The sequence below is a fragment of the Ictalurus punctatus genome, chromosome 26 (genome assembly GCF_001660625.3).
Source record: "Ictalurus punctatus breed USDA103 chromosome 26, Coco_2.0, whole genome shotgun sequence".
NCBI lineage: Eukaryota > Metazoa > Chordata > Actinopteri > Siluriformes > Ictaluridae > Ictalurus > Ictalurus punctatus.
Genome location: NC_030441.2, coordinates 12,490,854 through 12,508,839, shown reverse-complemented (window position 1 = coordinate 12,508,839; position 17,986 = coordinate 12,490,854). Strand labels below are relative to the sequence as shown.

Genomic DNA, 17,986 nt, shown 5'->3' with positions numbered 1-17,986 from the left:
CTTGAAGAAATCTTTAAAGAAAGTCTATGTATTTCCCTCTGCTGTAAAATCTGTATGTTAATGTATATTTACATCTGTTGTAAGATTTGTTATGTTCTGTTTACATGTTGTTGTTGTTGTTGTTTTTCATGTAATTGTAAGTGATTTTTTTTTTTTGCAATGTTTATATCACTGTTTTTCATCTTTGTGTATTAATTAATAAAATTTACAAAAAAAAAAACAAAAACAAAAAAAAAACCTGTAGCCCGTGTCAGCAATGTGTCTCTTTTCTATCATTAGAACATGGAAATACCTTCATTGTGTTCAGTAAATTATTTGCTATATTATCGTATATTATATGCAACAATACAACATATTTCAACAAATCTAGCACAAATCTTAGTTTGTTACACCCTTTGATTGAGGCTCAGTGTAGAACAAAAGGTCACAAGTAGAACCCATTTTGCAGTCCATTTACAGGCATATACCCTCAAACCATTGTTTGTAACCTAGGCATGATATTTGGGAATTATGTAAGATACACTGATGCAGAGAACACATAAAGGTGACACATTCAATTTATTTATTTATTAAAAAATAGTAATCATCAGACTGTGGTGAGTGGTTTTTATCTTTCTACAGCCAAAAGGTACACTGACCAATTTAAAATCATCACCTGTACCCCCTATTCATTCATGCGGTTATACAATCACGTTGCAGCGGCACAATGCATAAGATCATGCAGATAGAGATGCAAAGCTTCAGCTAATGTTCACATCAGATTTCAGAAACTGCTGATCTGCTGGGATTTTCACACATACTTTGTGAAAACACATACATACATGTTTACACAGACTTTAACTAGAGTTTACACAGAATGGTGCAAAAATAAATAAATCCAGTGAGCAGCAGTTCTATGGGTGGAAACGCCTTGTTGATGAGAGAGGTCAGGGGAGAATGGCCAGACTGATTTGAGCTGACAAGAAGGCTAGAGTAACTCAAATAATAACTCTTTGCCACCGTGGTGAGCAGAAAAGCAACTCAGAATGCACAATACACAGAACATTGAGGTGGATGGGCTGGAACGGCAGAAGAACACATCAGGTTCTGCTCCTGTCAGCCAAGAACAGGAGTGTGAGGATACAGTGGGCACAGACTCACCCAAACTGGCCATCTGAAGATCGGAAAAAGACACTAGGTGTTCTTATTAAAGTGGGTAGTTAGTGTAAACGTGCCCACAAAGATGAAGCAATGGTCCTGACAATCCACCGACATACTTATATGATATTCCTGTACAATTCCTCTGCCTGTAACTACATTCACAAACTATATTTCAATGCAACACCCGAGTGACAAAAAAAAATTGTAACCTAACACCACTTTTGTGTTGATCATGGGAGCATACAATTATAAGTACACTGAATGAAGTGCTACTCAAAATGAGATACTGTGAACATAACTCATTAGCAGGCTCTAAAACATATTGCAGCTGCATGCTTTGAACATTTCTCTCCGACAGCTGAGTCACTACAGTTCTCTCTCTCGCTCTCTCTCTCTCTCTCTCTCTCTCTCTCTCTCTCTCGCTCTCTCTCTCTCTCACCCTTCTCTCCCTCTCTCATCCCTCTCTCCCTCTCTCTCTCTCTTTCTCTCTCTCTCACACACCCTTCTCTCCCTCTCTCATTCCTCCCTCTCTCTCTCTCTCTCTCTCTCTCTCTCTCTCTCTCTCTCTCTCACTGTGGTCGTGACTGCAGAAGAAGGGGATTAGAGCTACACAGAAGTCAGATGGCACACAGGCTGGTGAATCATCGCTTCTGAGCACAAAAGCCACTTCAACGTCACACTGAGAGACGGAGGAGGTCAACACGACAACATGCCTGACTATGGTGAGAAGGAGCAGCGATTTAGTGACACCTGTGGGTCAAATGATATCATTACATACATACACTCGCCCAATGTACTGTATGTACCATACAGTACAGTGCACTCACCAAGCACTTCTTCCACAAAACCTCTACACCTACTCATTCATGCAATTCAGCCAATCGTGTGGCAGCAGTGCAATGGATAACATTATGCAGATATGGGCCAGCAGCTTTCAGTGATGTTCACATCAATCATCAGAATAGGGGAAAAATGTGATCTCAGTGATTTTGACCGTGGCAATGTTGTTGTTGCCAGATGAGCTGGTTTAAGTATTTCTATAACTGCTGATCTGCTGGGATTATCACACACAACAGTCTCTAGAGTTTACTCAGAATGGTTAAATAAAGATAAAACATACAGTGAGCAGCAGTTTTGCGGACAGAAACGGCTTGATGATGAGAGAGGACAGAGGAGAATGGCCAGACTGGTTCGAGCTGACAGAAAGGCTACAGTAACTCAGATAAACACTCTGTACAATTGTGGTGAACAGAAAAGCATCTCAGAATGCACAACACGTCGAAATTTGATGTGGATGGGCTACAACAGCAGAAGACCACATCAGGCTCCACTTGTGTCAGCCAAGAACAGAAAGCTGAGGCTGCAGTGGGCACAGGTCACCGAAACTAGAGCGTTCAAGTCTGGAAAAAGTGGTGTGGTCTGATGAATCTTGATTTCTGCTGAGGCACACAGATGGTAGAGTCAGAATTTGGCGCTGACAGCATGAATTCATGGAACCAACCTGCCTTGTGTCATCAGTCCAGGCTGGTGGAGGTGGTGTGATGGTGTGGGGAATGTTATCTTGGCACACTTTGGGCCTGTTAATACAAATCAATCGTCACTTGAATACTGCAGTCTATTTGAGTATTGTTGCTGACCATGTGCATTCTTTCATGCCCACAATTTACCCATCTTCTAATGGTTACTTTCAGGATGATAATGCACCAGGTCACATGAAAGCTGAAAGTCATCTGAACCTGGTCTCATGAACATGACGATGAGTTCAGTGATCTTCAGTGTCCTTCCCAGTCACCGGATCTGAATCCAATAGAACACCTTTGGCATGTGGTATAACGAGAGATTCACAGCATGAAAGTGCACCTAAAAAACTGCAGGAGTTTGTGTCAAAATGGAGCAGAATCTCAAAGGAATGATTTCAACGTCGTGTAGAATCCATGCCATGAAGAAATGAGGCTGTTTTGAGAGCAAAGGGAGGCCGTACCCAGTGTTACTATAGTCTTCCGTGAGTGTATACTCATATGCTGTGTTCTTAAATTCCTTATGATGTTTGGATGTGCACTTTATCATAGCCTTTTATATCTCTATCTAAATAATACATGCATTTTGCACATTTTAGAATGTTTTAAAGTAGCAATTTGTCATTTTTCAAGCCCTCTGCTGCCTCTGAGGTGAATTACAATGGCAATGAAAATTGAATTGGTAAGCCTTTTCCTCCAACCCATCCCACCCACTCTGCCAAGCTGTGTATGCTGTGTGAGCTGTCTTTTATAGGAACGTTGCAGAGCTGAGTGCCTTTATTACATTTAGGGGTGGAGCTAATTTTAAGACCAGAAAAATGTAAAGAGTGGTCCGAAATGCAGAAGATTTGCAGCCAGATTCACTGCAAATCAAACTAGGTTTTTTTCAAAGTATATTTAAAAATATATGAATAGTAATACTTATTATTGGTTTAGTAACAAGTTTACACACTACTGTACACACTGTACATGATACAGTGCACACTGCTCCCTTAACAGTTTTTAAATGCTTATATATAATTGAATGCATATATATATATATATATATATATATATATATATATATATATATATATATATATATATATATACTGTACACCATATGTCTCAACAACAAATGAGCATAATATAGACAAATATAAACTTGCTCAGACTAAGCAACCATCTGTACTAACCTTTGTTTGTATGTATTAGACATTATATTCTTAGTGGGTTTCCTCAGGGTACTTCGGTTTCCTCCCCCAGTCCAAAGACATGTGCTGTGGACTGACTGGCATTTCCAAATTGTCTGTAGTGTGTGAATGTGTGGGAGATTGTGCCCTGCGGTGGGTTGGTACCCTGTCCACTGTGTCCAAGGTGGGCTTGTGGTATACAGGATGAATGGAGGATAATTTGTACAAAAATATGCGTTTCGTATAAATAGAATTCAGCTGCCCTTAGTGAGTTTTGAAAAAAACATGTTTTCAGGTTTTCTTACAGCAAGGTAATCTCTTGTCAGTGGTAATCACATATACAGTAGACATGGATGTAGTTTGATAAATATTAGGTTGAAAAACACTGGAATTTTCCTTTAAGAGGATTGCTCTTAGACGTCAGATTTTTGCCTGGTTTACCTTTTAAAAGCAGACTAACCATTTATTTAAAAATAATATGTAAAAATCTTGAAATCAAATGAAAAATGATAAATTAATACATTTTTCAGTATATAACTTCAGCATATACTGGTATTGCATTACATTAACTGTGAAACCATTTCCAATATCCTTATCATGATATATCATAACATGCCTCTTCATGATGAATTATTTATAGCTAAAGTCAACATGACTGCTGCTAAACAGGGATAAATAAAGTTTTAAAAGGGACAACCTTTGGTCTCATGTGCTGACCTTTTCATGCTCGGCCTCTTTCGCTGGCAGGAGGCTGGTGTCCAGCTCTATCTGTAACGGGTCTGGTGTAACCGGAGTAATGAAGACAACACATTGCCAGGAGATCTGATCCACAGCTGTAGTGGCATAACAGAGCGCTGCTCACTTGATCAAATGTCCCTTTGTGTTAAGAAGAGGTGCGGAGGGAGGGAGGGGGGGGGGAGGGGGGGGGGGAGAGAGAGAGAGAGAGAGTTTTCAGAAAGGTAGCTAGGTGGATGGTCAGTTAACCCTTATTACATTAACTTATATTCACTTTATCATTGGAATGGAATAGTAATTAGCAAATTTATGGTAACCTTTTGGTCTTTATTTGAGACTTGTTTTTCTTAGCAAAATGGCAATGTTTGGGATTGATCTTAACAAGATCTACATCAAATAGACTTAGCCAATCAATTCATTTGCTGGAAATACAACTCATTTCTTCAATTGCCTTTTTTTTAAATTTGACCTTTCCTCGATCAGCTTGTTGGAGACATGGTGGGGTCACTGTGATCTTTTCATGGCATCCATGGACAGTGTCACATACTGAGGGTCAGAGATGAAAGGATGAGACAGAAATTATGGCTTACCTAGAAAAGAACACTGGAGAACAACAACAGCCTGCCACGAAGACAGAAAACACTGTGGACAAGGTAAGGAAAATTTGTAGTCTCTATTCTCTATCCTAACATGACTCTTGCCAAATTTTATCCAAAGTATTGCAAGAATAGAATTAGCCATTACAAATTAAAAATTACACTGTGCTTCAAATAACTACATCTCAATTACATACAAAAGGGATATGAGTCAAAGCAAAAATGAGGCATAAGCAGGAATCTATTGGATGGTGCCTTTGAGGAGATGGCTTCCTTCGATTAAAAAAAAAAATTACTAAAATGTAAATGGATAAACCTAAATAGACTTCCATTTTAATTCCATCCATGAGAATTAACACACCAAATTTCACATTGGTTCATGTTCCTGGTCAACCAAGAAATTACAGGCAAAGCTGACCTGCAAAAGGGTGTTTAATTACACCATTACTTAGGCTGTTACTTGCATCATTGGCTATCTAGTTAACTAACTAGCTGGTTTGTATTCACAACAAACAATACTAAAAAATATAAAATGTTTATGTGATTGTAATTACAACTGTTAAAAATGTTTAAATGTGTGGGTTTCAGTATTTACACCCACTGACCAGATTATTATCCTTTTTAATACCACAGCACTGTTGAATTCTTGATTCTGATTGATCAGAAGGTGTTGATTAATTTCATATAACAGCAGCTCTGGCAATAGCGTTGGCTGTAATTCAAATTACAGCGTTTCTATAGTAACAGCTTACACAGGGACTTGTATGGGAGATAATCCACATATGTATATTTATGAACATTTTAAAAAAAACATGTGTCATTGTTAATATTGTATAAAGTTTTCTGTGAGGAAATGTTTATTTTTTTTTATTTGGAATGAGTCTCCAGTGTCGGTGCCTTGTAACAATCAGAGGTGTGGCATTTTCCAACAACTTTTCTGACACGGGAAAGCCTAGTATAGAGGATTTGCAGTTTCTTGGAAACAAGCTGTTTTTTTTTATATGTCTTATTTACTTCAAGAGAAGGAAAAATAAGCCTGTTAACAGCTGTTTCAGCATAAGTGTAATAATAACAACTGTATATTGCAAGATTCTCAAAGCTCATATTTATAGAGCTGCTGTTCAAAAACATGCCATTGATGATTTTCACTCTTATTCCTTGCCATTAATACATACACCTATCCACATTCCAGACCTCTGTTAACGAGGAGGTGAAGTCAGATTACTTTGAGGTAGATACAGCGAGCGAGGACCTCCCGAACGTCAGGACCCCCAGCGTGATCAACGTGAGCCCCTTCAGCAGTTCAGCAGGTGGCTGGGGGACATTCAGACCACCACTGTACTTCGAACCCAACACCCATGACCCACATGTTCCCGTTGGCTTGCCTGCAGAGGCATCAAAGCCACTCCCCATTTACAAAACACACACCGTCAAGACGTCTTTTAATTCACACAGGACGTCCATCATTAAAGTGCAGCCCTTCATTCATGGTACGTGAAGTTGACTTTAGATACTCTTTGTACTACATCATGCACTGTTCTTTATAAGCTGCTTAAGTGTGCTTTGTACTTAATACTAATATTACATTATTGTTTTTGCAGTTCTATATAGCTATTAATATAGCTATAAATGGATAATGTATATATATATAATATATATGAATATTATATGGATAATAAGAGTTATATAGTATAAAGCACCGTTATATAGTATACCAGCTGTAATTCATTTTAAAATAAAATATTAATCTTTTCTTGACTCACATATAAAAAAAGAATGAAAACATTTGGAATTTTAAATACATTTTTTTTTGGTTTTTTTAAAATAATTTATCTTATTTATCTTTCTCACAGATAAGAGGAGACGAGACAGCAGTAGTCGCATTTATAACAGTAAAATATAGAGATTTTTCAGCAGAATATCCAAGCTTATTGCTGGTGTACAATTCTTACAATGGGATTTTTCCAAGTCGTATAGCTAAATGTTTGTCTGAAAGGATTTTTTATTTAAAATAATTAATTCATTTTTTTGACAATGATGCAATCTGATATACAAAGCAGCATGCTGCTGACGTTCTCTTTGTTTTCTGGCTTTAACCCATATACAGTATATTTTACATATTGTACATAATTAATCATTTTTTAATATGACAAGCACCTTATAAGCGAGGCATTATTCAATCATACAAACCATAAATAACTATAGAATTAAGCAATAATACAATATAACAAAACCAATAACTACTTATATAACTAAATAGATAACAAAAAATTCTAAAAATTTTTATAACACACTGTTAACAGCAGATTATTAGTACTAGCCTGTTAGAAAATGTTGACTTATTCATGCACAGAAATATTATTATTAAACTGTTCTGTTCCCTGTAACTGGGGTGATACCCTTAAGCTCGAAAGGTGATTATGGTCTAATTATGTACCTCTTTAAAGGCACACTATATCCACCTTTCCATGTTTCCCAGACAAGAGTACCACCCTAGTGACAAGGAAAGGTACAGTTCAGTACCCTTGCTTCATGCGTAACTGGTTTCGACCCCTTATCTGATAGTTTTAATTTGGTGACCTCTGGCTTTTCTTATCTCTTTGAAGAAGAGGACTTGTCAGACTCTCTGTCCATGCGCTGGCCAGCCCTACCACGCAAGCCACTGATGCTGCTGATCATTATTTGCTTATTAATAGCAGTGACTCTGGCTCTAGGAATTGGTCTGGGAGGTGAGTGTGTGTGTGTGTGTGTGTGTGTGTGTGTGTGTGTGTGTGTGTGTGTGTGTGTGTGTGTGTCTTAGTGTCATGACTTCCTGGTCTAAGACACTCTTCAGTATCTTAGCACTATAAATATTTTAAATCCCTGTGATTAAGCAGAATTGTCTGACACCTTAGGAGCAAACTTAGCTACTAAGTTATTAAAGTAATTAAGTAATTAGAATTAATAAGGGATCATAATATAATATATAAAAATATCATATTATATATCATATATATTACATATATTTAGTGGTGGCTTAGTGGTTAGCACGTTTGCCTCACACCTCCAGGGTTGAGGGTTCGATTCCTGCCGCTGCCCTGTGTGTGTGGAGTTTGCATGTTCTCCCCGTGCTGCAGGGGTTTCCTCTGGGTACTCCAGTTTCCTCCCCCAGTCCAAAGACATGTATGGTAGGCTGATTGGCATGTGCAAAGTGTTTCCGTAGTGTATGAATGGGTGTGTGAACATGTATGTGATTGTCCCCTGCGATGGATTGTTATTATGAGAAAAAGAGAATAGGAAAAAAGAAGTGAGCATTTCTAAATGAATGTGATTTATTCTCACTTTTTTTCACAGTGGGTTTGAGTTGTTCTGGAAAATTCCACTGTGTGTCTTCAACTCAATGTATCAGAAGATCTGCTGTCTGTGATGGAGTCAAAGACTGTGGCGAGGGAGAGGATGAACTCAACTGTGGTGAGCGTACACACACACACACACACACACACAGTGAAATGAATCTGCATTTGCTGTCCCTCATCACTAAAGGTCAGTGATTTGTACATTAGAACACGTTTTGTAATATTTGTTGAAGTTCTAGTGAAGCATAAAAAATGTTAAGCGTGAAGAATAAACTATCCGCTCAGAGGAGAAACTCGGATCGTCTGCGGTGCCTCAGGCTTGGTATGTAGAAGTAAAAACAACTGACATGGACCACCAATATCCAACAAATCAGTATAATGAGGCATCAGTACCTACCTGTAAAATGAGAAAGCTCCATCTCTAGTTTGTGTTTTGAGGGCGTGGCTTGTTTTGAGGGCGTGGCTTGTTTTTGGGGTCGTGGCTTTGGAGGGAATGCTGAAGGAATGGACAGTATTTTTTTAAAGACTTTCCACCAAAATTGCTTTCTATTTCTTTAACCACAATAATATATTTAGAAGTGTACTGCGTCATGCAGGAAGCCCCCACATACTTGCTGTCTTTTAATGAACATCATCTTTCATCTCTGTTTTCATTAGTGCGAGTGAGTGGGAGACACTCTGTCCTGCAGATTCACAGTAGGGGGATATGGAGCTCTGTGTGCTGGGAGAACTGGAGTGCCAATCTGGGATTCTCTGCCTGCAAACAGCTCGGATACAACAGGTACCGGAGCATGTCAACTAGCAAAAGCCAGTGACTCCAACTATGAACTTTAGAGTTTCATATCTATGCTCATCAAAGGCCCCCCTAGTGGCCAGGAGCCAGGACACGAGCCCAGTAAGGTCCCGTCACTTATCCATCACTGAGCCCAGCAGTGGATGTCTGACAGTATTGGGATTTGGGAAAGCACTAGCTCAATCCTTTAACCACTGAGCCACCATTGTCCTATAACTGTTCCAAATAATACAACAAACCTCTTTCTGTAATTTCAGTTCAAGTGGTTATAATGTCCTACCACTTGGGACTATCAGGAAATCTGATACAAATGGAACAAGCCACCCAAACAAATTCAATCTGATAAGGAGTTTAACAGTTAAGCACTGATAAGGCGACGCTTAACACACAGAGCGGCCATGTTCCTGTAGTTCCCATGGCGATGTTCTCATTCAGATGTGAAGAGCTTTTTCTTGGAGGACAAACCAAACAGTCACACATCTAAACATGAGGAGAAGAACAGTTGCTATTTATTCTCATTCTGCTTTCGTTCGTTTAGCAGTTACACTTACAGTTAAGGTTATATTCATTCTTAAGTACATCTTTATACCATTAATTGTTATGAATAAGATTTGCTAGATCATCTAATATAAAAAATAAGCTGCAGTGGAGCTGCAGTCAGAGGAGGATGAGTTTCTCCTGCTGAGTTTGAGTCTCCTGCTGAGGTTTCTATATAAAACATTCTGACTCAGAACAAGGATTCCTCTGTTATACTGCCCTCTCCTCCTGTGGGTTCCTTCTCTAGGTCTTGGGTATGTGTGTGTGTGTGTGTGTGTGTGTGTGTGTGTGTGTGTGTGGTTTCCCCCCTCCTACATCATATGGGTGTAATACAGTCACGTCAACCCCAAAGCCCCCATTAAGAGCTTCGTTAATCCTATTAAAATCAGTCTGCCATTAAATGAAGGAGAAAATCATTGCAAACACATTCACACCAGAAGTAGGTCAAAATCTTCGTTTTACCCATCGACAGCCTTTCATTCTACTGTTCCTTTTTCAAATCTTTTTTTTTTTTTTCTCTGCAGTTTTTATTTTTTCCCATTTAACAATGCAGTCACGATTCATTGCTTTTACTCTGCAGGCAGGCGTTGTGTCTGAAACACAAGCAAAAGTTTATGTGCTTCGGTATTCAAGCGTCCTATCAAGATTGATTAGAGTGCCTGACGACAGCTGCTCATAATCACACAACTAATGAGAGCAACTGAAATGTTAGGAATTGTTATATTGCATGTGTCAATCACAGCACTGTCAGATAGAGTTATATGTGTCTGTGTGAACGTATTCACCAATGACCCTCTGTCTTTTTGCAGTTATGTGAATTCCACTTCCATGCCTCTCTCTTCTGTCGAGTCTGCCTTCAAGAAAAACATAGTGATGATTAGTTCACGCTTTCCAATACATCATCAAACCTTCAAAATTCATAACAGCTCCTTCCTCAGGTACGCCCAACCTACCATGTATAGCCGTAAGGATGTTAGCACAAGCATTAACTCCATTGTACCATGCTTAGTATATGCTATTGAAGGATTAGCGACATGATCTTGGCAAATTCCCTCGTTCTTTGGAAGATTAGATTGTCGGTTTAGCACACGCTAAAAGGTGGAGCACATGTTCACCTCCCTAGGGAGTCTGTACCGAGCCATATAACTAATAGCCAGTTATATACAGTACATCAATGGGCAAAAATTCCATAGCTAAAAAATAGTTTGATGCATATTATAAAACTCTCTCAATGTAAATGTAGCAAAAACACAAATTTTGCATTTTGAAGGATAAAAATAATTATTAAAAATTTTGTTAGCATTCTTGTGGATGATAGCTAATAATAATAACATTAATGTTAATGTAAGTGCTGGTCTGCTCTGCTCTGCTCTGCACCAGTGGTAAAGGTTCAATCAATTACATCATCTCTTCTAAAGTTTCTAAAATATTTACCACAAATTTGGTCTTGCTGGGTTTAAAATAAATAAATAAATAAATAAATAAATAAATAAATAAATAAATAAATAGGTACAAGAACATAGCACCTTTTCTTGCTAGCTAGCATTCATGTAGTCAGCTAGCTTTGATTAAAAATAAAGGGCATTATCAATCCCAGTGATAGTAACACTCAGAGATTTTGGATGGAAACGCGTCACTCAACACATTTCTGAAGTGTTCACAAACAGGTTGCTAGTTTTTTCAAAGTCTTTTGTTGAATTTTTAGCCATGAACACTTCTCTATAATCAACTCATGAGAATCACATGAGTATCTATATAAATATATAGTATGTATACATATATACATAAAACACAAATGACTAATTACTGAACTGTATTCATATTTCAAATATATGTATGTATTAGAAATACTACCTAGGTGTATATTTATTATTTAAAAAAATATTATAGGGTAGCACAGGGTTGTAACTGAATACAAACACTAGTAGTAGTGGTAATGAGGAAGTATCATGGGCAGATACAAACAAAAATAATGCCTGCATGAGAGGGATTAAAAAAACAGTCTGGTGCACATTTCTAATTGAAGCCAATTATGAACTCAAGTGATGTAGCTAAGGTGGAGGAGCTGTCCGAGTCAGAATTCACACACCATGCTGACAGCGCTATCATTTCTACCTCTGGGTTATTTCCCCAGTGTTTTCTAATGTTTCCGGGCAGAGAGTGGTAGGACTCATATTTAATTAAAAAAAAAAACTCTTTCTTGTTTAGGTCACGCCCAGTTCAGGATTAAATCTAAATATAGATATAGAAATTTGCAGCACTAAACAGATACAGATAGTGTCTTTGTGTTACATTAATACAGCTGTTGCATATGCTTTTTATTTATTTTTTTTATTTTAGTAAATTGTCCTCCATTTTGTATATATAAAAATCTATTTTGCCATATAAAATCTACTGTTTCTCAGAACGGTTCAGTGCATATCCGGGTTGGTCACGGTACTCAAGTGTATAGGTGAGTTAAGTGTGTGTATATGTGTGTGCCATTAGTGCTACTTTACTATGTGGGCTAAAGCGCCCCTTTAACTGCTATGTTACAATCTAGTTGTTCATATTAAATAACTACAACAACTACAAATTATTCAGTAACCACTAAATAATAAATACATATTATTAGATAATCATTTGTATGCAGTTCCAGACCCTCTTCACCATGACGTATTACTATTGTCCTGTCTGTGTAGAGTGTGGTACCAGACCTGGGTTCAGGACCCGGATCGTAGGGGGAAATGTATCTCTCTCTGGGCAGTACCCATGGCAGGTCAGCTTGCAGTACCAGAACCAGTATCTCTGTGGAGGATCGCTAATAACCAACCAGTGGATAGTCACTGCTGCACACTGTGTATATGGGTGAGCAAAACACACACACACACACACACACACACACACACACACACACACACACACACACTGTAGTGCATACTTTAACCCTTTCAAGTTATATCTTATTATTCAATAACTATGAACTATTTTGTGGCTACAATGATATAATCTGTAGTTAAGTCTAGACTTGCTGATAAGTCCTGAGAGTTTAATAGGTTTTAATGCATGCAGTCTACCTGTTGTTTAACTCTAATATCTAAACTTTTATCAGCAGTGGTTTAGAGGTTAGCACATTTGCCTCACACCTCTGGGGTTGGGGGTTTCAATCCCACCTCTGCCCGGTGTGTGCAGAGTTTGCATGTGCTCCCTGTGCTCTGGGGGTTTCTTCGGAGTACTCCAGTTTCCTTCCCAGTCCAAAGATATGCATTGTAGGCTGATTGACATTTCCAAATTGTCTGTAATGTGTGAATGGGTTTGTGATTATCCCCTGCGATGGGCTGGCCCCCTATCCAGGATGACCACTGCCTTGTGCCCTGAGCTTCCTGGGGTAGTCTCCAGGCTCCCCTGTGACCCTGTGTAGGATAAGTGGTGCAGAAAATGGATGGATGGATGGATAGATGTACTACATACACAGCAATACTTTGCACCATTGTTCTAAGAAACCATGAATGGCTCCACACTTCTACTTCTGTTTTCCATTTAGTTATTGAATACTAAGCTTCAGGGTTTGAAAATGTAAATCCAATCATTCCTTTCTTTTCTCTCTGTTTTAGTTTTGCTAATCCCGCTTTATGGACGGTTCGGGTGGGCCTCACGGACCAGCCTGTGAGTGGAGCATCAGATCTCTCTGTAATGAAGATCTTCTTCCATAGTGCATATCATCCAGAAGGACTTAGCTACGATATTGCTCTCATTAAACTAATGCAGCCACTGACATTCAATGGTAAGAGATTGCTTCTCATATTGGATCCTAATTAGATTCCTGGTCTTGAATTTGGTTAAAGCTCAGGATGCTTTCAGTCATCATTGCTGAACATAGCAGGCAGGAATTAGTTTAACAGGGGTGGTCTGTACAATTGATTCGTATCTGTTGTACAATATTTCACCTCTCTGAGTAAGTTGATCCTTTCCTATGCAAACCTGATCAAACCTCCAGGTGTTGAGATGTTGTAGGAAGAGTCAGGTGCAGTACCTGATGGGAAATGTTTACTTCTGTCCCCTCAGGTCAAGTACAGCCCATCTGTCTGCCTAACTACGATGAAGGCTTCAGTTCAGGATCCATGTGCTGGATATCAGGATGGGGAGCCACAAAAATAGACGGTGAGTTCTAGTTAGTACTTCACTTTTAAGGATACTTTTTAGTGGTATTGTTCTTCCTAGGGAGCAACAAAAGAGGCAGGTGATGATGTTACTGTCTGACAGGTTCGGATAAATGACTTACCTCAAATGTAGTAAATCAGCCAAGTGCTAGTCTATCTCACCCAAAGAATTTTCAATAAATATCAGCATTTAATTCTAAAGTAATGTCATACAGTCTTGTTGATGTGATTTTATGACTTACTGTGGTCTAAAACATTTACATGGAGACCGCCATGTTGAAGAAACAGACCATTTTGTTTTTAAACTCCAGTCTAGCACCACTGTACTGGGAACCTGGAAGTGCATGGGAAATAATGATATCGTTCAATTCAGAGCAAATATATGAAGCTTTGTGCATGTCTTTACAGAAAATATTTTTGGTCAGATAATCCTTGTTAGCTACATTAACCTAGTAAAAGTGAATTTTCGACATGACACCTGTTTTGCTTGCCTGACTAAATTTGGGGTAAATGGAAAATTATGTAAATGTGACTCTTTAAAACAACAACAACAACAACAACAAACTCTTCTCTAAGTCATACCTAAGTGTAATTTATTGGCTTTTAATTCTCTCAATTCTTATTTACATATGTTTTACTAGTCTAAGAAACTCAAGTTTGGAAATTTGGTGGAAATGAGGTGTTTAAGCCTGTTTATATACTGTATGTGTACAGGAGAGGTGAGTGTGTCTCTACACTCTGCACTGGTTCCTCTCCTCTCTATTCAAGAGTGTGGAGTCCCGGGACTTTCTCCATGGAACATCTGCGCTGGGATTCTTACCGATGGAACCGGCACGTGCCAGGTATGATGAGCGCATGACACGTGATAATAACAGAGATAAGCACAATTTATACTGGGTCTTTACGCAAATATCTTGCAGATGACACATACACACATCTAATATAAGATTGTTACTTAAAGGTAATGTCATCTTCTCTATGCATCTCTATCTAGCAAATTGGATTAGACAGTTTACTTCCCCCCCACCAAAAATAAATAAATAAATCATTTGTATGTCTTTAAAGAAAGATAAAACATAATGGAGGTTGTTATGCAGATGCAGAAGCAACTGATACAATTACAGTTTTCAGAAGAACTGTGCTAGTTTCATCAAGGTGCTTGGAAAAGCATACCAGCTGATTTCCTGATAAAACTGCACAACAGTGTACCAAAGAGAACTGAAGCAGTTTTAAAGACTGAGGGTGGTTACTTTCAAATTGACTAGTTCCCCCCCCCCCCCCCCCACCGGTTACTGCTCTTTATAATCAATGATTTATATGTGCATTTGTTTCATTTCAGTACTTTTTAAGGCGTCTGTCATCTGGTGAAACTCTAGACAAAAATATTTTATGGAAAAATACATGATTTATTGAAAAACATCTGTACAATATATTACAATAACTAATATAGATTTGCATGTCGGTAGGGGGACAGCGGTGGTCCCCTGGCCTGTCAAGCCTCGGTGTGGAAGCTGGTGGGAGCAGCAAGCTGGGTTCAGGGCTGTGGAAAACTGAACAATCCAGGAGTTTACACCAGTGTAACTTACGCTCTTCTGTGGATACACCAGACCATGGAGGTAAGGCAGGAGTATGGGCTGAGCACAGCTTTATAGTCCAGTAAGGAATAAAACACACAGGGTCAAGCTGATATAGAAAAATTTCACATTATACTTTATATCAGTTTATAGTTACATTTAATGTGTGAAACATCCACGAAACAACTTAGCTCCTGTTATCACGTACATTATAACAGCTATTAACAATAACTCCCTCACTAACCTCTCTCTTGAAGTTAATACAAAATCTAGCTTGTCATGTTCCCTCAAAGCACTCTGCCCTAAAGACTTTCCAAGGTCTGAAAACTTAAAGTTACAGTTTTAAATCTGATTGTTTCAAAGCACGGACACAGGAGACTCCTTCCAAAACATCTTTACACTCCAAACGTCACCACACTGATGATTAAACATGAATTTTAAATGATTTTGTTATTTGCTGAATGGAAGTTAGGATTGAAAGCTGAACACACATTGCATTAAACCATCCATCCATCCATCCATTTTCTGTACCGCTTATCCTTACTGGGTCACAGGGAACTGGAGCCTACCCCAGGGGGCATGGGGCACAAGGCAGGGGACACCCTGGATGGGGTGCCAATCCATCGCAGGGCACAATCACACACACATTCACACAAGTTTACTTTTGTTCAGATGTTGTGACTGCAAGACAATGTACTATTACACCTCTGTTTCCTAACGAATACTATAGTACACTATAATGCTAAAACATTAACTACAAAGAAAAGCAAAAGCAAAGAAATGTAACTTTTCAATAGACAAGTAACAAGAGAACACTAGCGAAGTGTATCCACAAGGCTGAACAGACAGATGAAAGTTGAACATGCTTGTGGGTGTCTCAGGGGCCTTGAATGAGCCAACTTGGACAGCATGAGTTATTGCTGTCATTCATATGATGGCAGCTGAAATTGATTCTCCTTACCTTCCAAATTTATCATGCTACTCACTGTCTGTCCCAGTTGGCCTGGCTGATGGCCTGGCTGACAGCTGCAGTTTAGTCACAACTCTTCCAAGCATAGATACTGACTTTTAATATGCTAAGTTAGCAGTGGCCACTAATAGACATAGTAAACTTCACAGCTTTTAGGTAAACTACAAAAGTGGATGTCCATTAAAAACAGGGATCAGAGACGGGAAGTAACACTAAAAATTAAAATATCAGAACCTTGCTTTTTTTAAAAAAGTTTGTTTCAAACAGGGTTCTACAATAATGTTACAATACTACTACTATTACTATTACTACTACTACCACCACTATTACTACTACTATTACTACTACTACCACCACTATTACTACTACTATTACTACTACTACCACCACTATTACTACTACTACTACTACTATTACTATTACTACCACTAGTATTACTATGACTATTATTACTACTACTACTACTACTACCACCACTATTACTACTACTACTACTACTACTACTATTACTATTACTACCACTAGTATTACTATGACTATTACTACTACTACTACTACTACTACTACTATTACTACTACTACTATTATTACTATTACTACTACCACTATTACTACTACTACTACTACTACTACTACTACTACTATTATTACTATTACTACTACCACTATCACTACTACTACTATTACTACTACTACTACTACTACTAATACTACTACTATTATTACTATTACTACTACTACTATTACTACTACTACTACTACTACTATTACTACTACCACTATTACTACTACTATTACTACTACTACTACTACTATTATTACTATTACTACTACCACTATCACTACTACTACTATTACTACTACTATTATTACTATTACTACTACCACTATTACTATTACTACTACTACTACTACTATTTCCACTATTACTATTACTATTACTAATACTACTATTATTGCTATTACTATTACTACTACTATTACTACTACTACTGCTACTACTACTATTACTAATACTACTATTCAATTCAATTTTATTTGTATAGCGCTCTTTACAATAGACATTGTCTCAAAGCAGCTTTATAGAAATATCAACACAGTATTCAGATATTAAAGGTACGAATTTATCCTAACTGTGCAAGCCACTGGGGGCGATGATGGCAAGGGAAAACTCCCTAAGATGTTTTAAGAGGAAGAAACCTTGAGAGGAACCAGACTCAGAAGGGAACCCATCCTCATCTGGGTAACACTACCACTACTACTACTACTACTAATAATAATAATAATAATGTTTCCAACCGAATCACTTTCAACTGCATCTAAAGTGTATGAGGAATTGTCACAAACAAGAATTTTGACATTATCCTGTAGTGAGAATAAAGCAGAAATCCTGTTTACTCAAACTTATAATGTTTCAAATTCATACAACATAAAAAGTAGTCGTGTCTCTGAAAAGGTGAATCATACAGGTGTAGGGC

The 17,986-nt window shown here is 38.1% G+C and overlaps 1 protein-coding gene across 1 annotated transcript; it reads left to right on the top strand.

Annotated features, from left to right (window-relative positions):
- Positions 1-4,782: 4,782 nt before the first annotated feature.
- Positions 4,783-16,079, top strand: LOC108258610 (transmembrane protease serine 3). Its single transcript, XM_017457346.3, has 12 exons — positions 4,783-5,217; positions 6,353-6,650; positions 7,767-7,889; positions 8,494-8,610; positions 9,153-9,276; positions 10,635-10,763; positions 12,231-12,277; positions 12,507-12,672; positions 13,419-13,588; positions 13,870-13,965; positions 14,679-14,806; positions 15,431-16,079. The coding sequence occupies exons 1-12, from the start codon at positions 5,146-5,148 to the stop codon at positions 15,614-15,616; spliced, it is 1,656 nt and encodes a 551-aa protein (XP_017312835.2). The 5' UTR covers positions 4,783-5,145; the 3' UTR covers positions 15,617-16,079.
- The last annotated feature ends 1,907 nt before the right edge of the window (positions 16,080-17,986 follow it).

What these genes read in the sequence shown, in the direction of transcription:
- LOC108258610 (XM_017457346.3), top strand. Translation starts at nt 5,146, where the DNA reads ATGGCTTACCTAGAAAAGAACACTGGAGAACAACAACAGCCTGCCACG. An exon ending in CAGAAAACACTGTGGACAAG is followed by an intron (nt 5,218 to 6,352) that starts GTAAGGAAAATT and finishes TCCACATTCCAG; the next exon opens with ACCTCTGTTAACGAGGAGGT. An exon ending in CATAACAGCTCCTTCCTCAG is followed by an intron (nt 10,764 to 12,230) that starts GTACGCCCAACC and finishes ACTGTTTCTCAG; the next exon opens with AACGGTTCAGTGCATATCCG.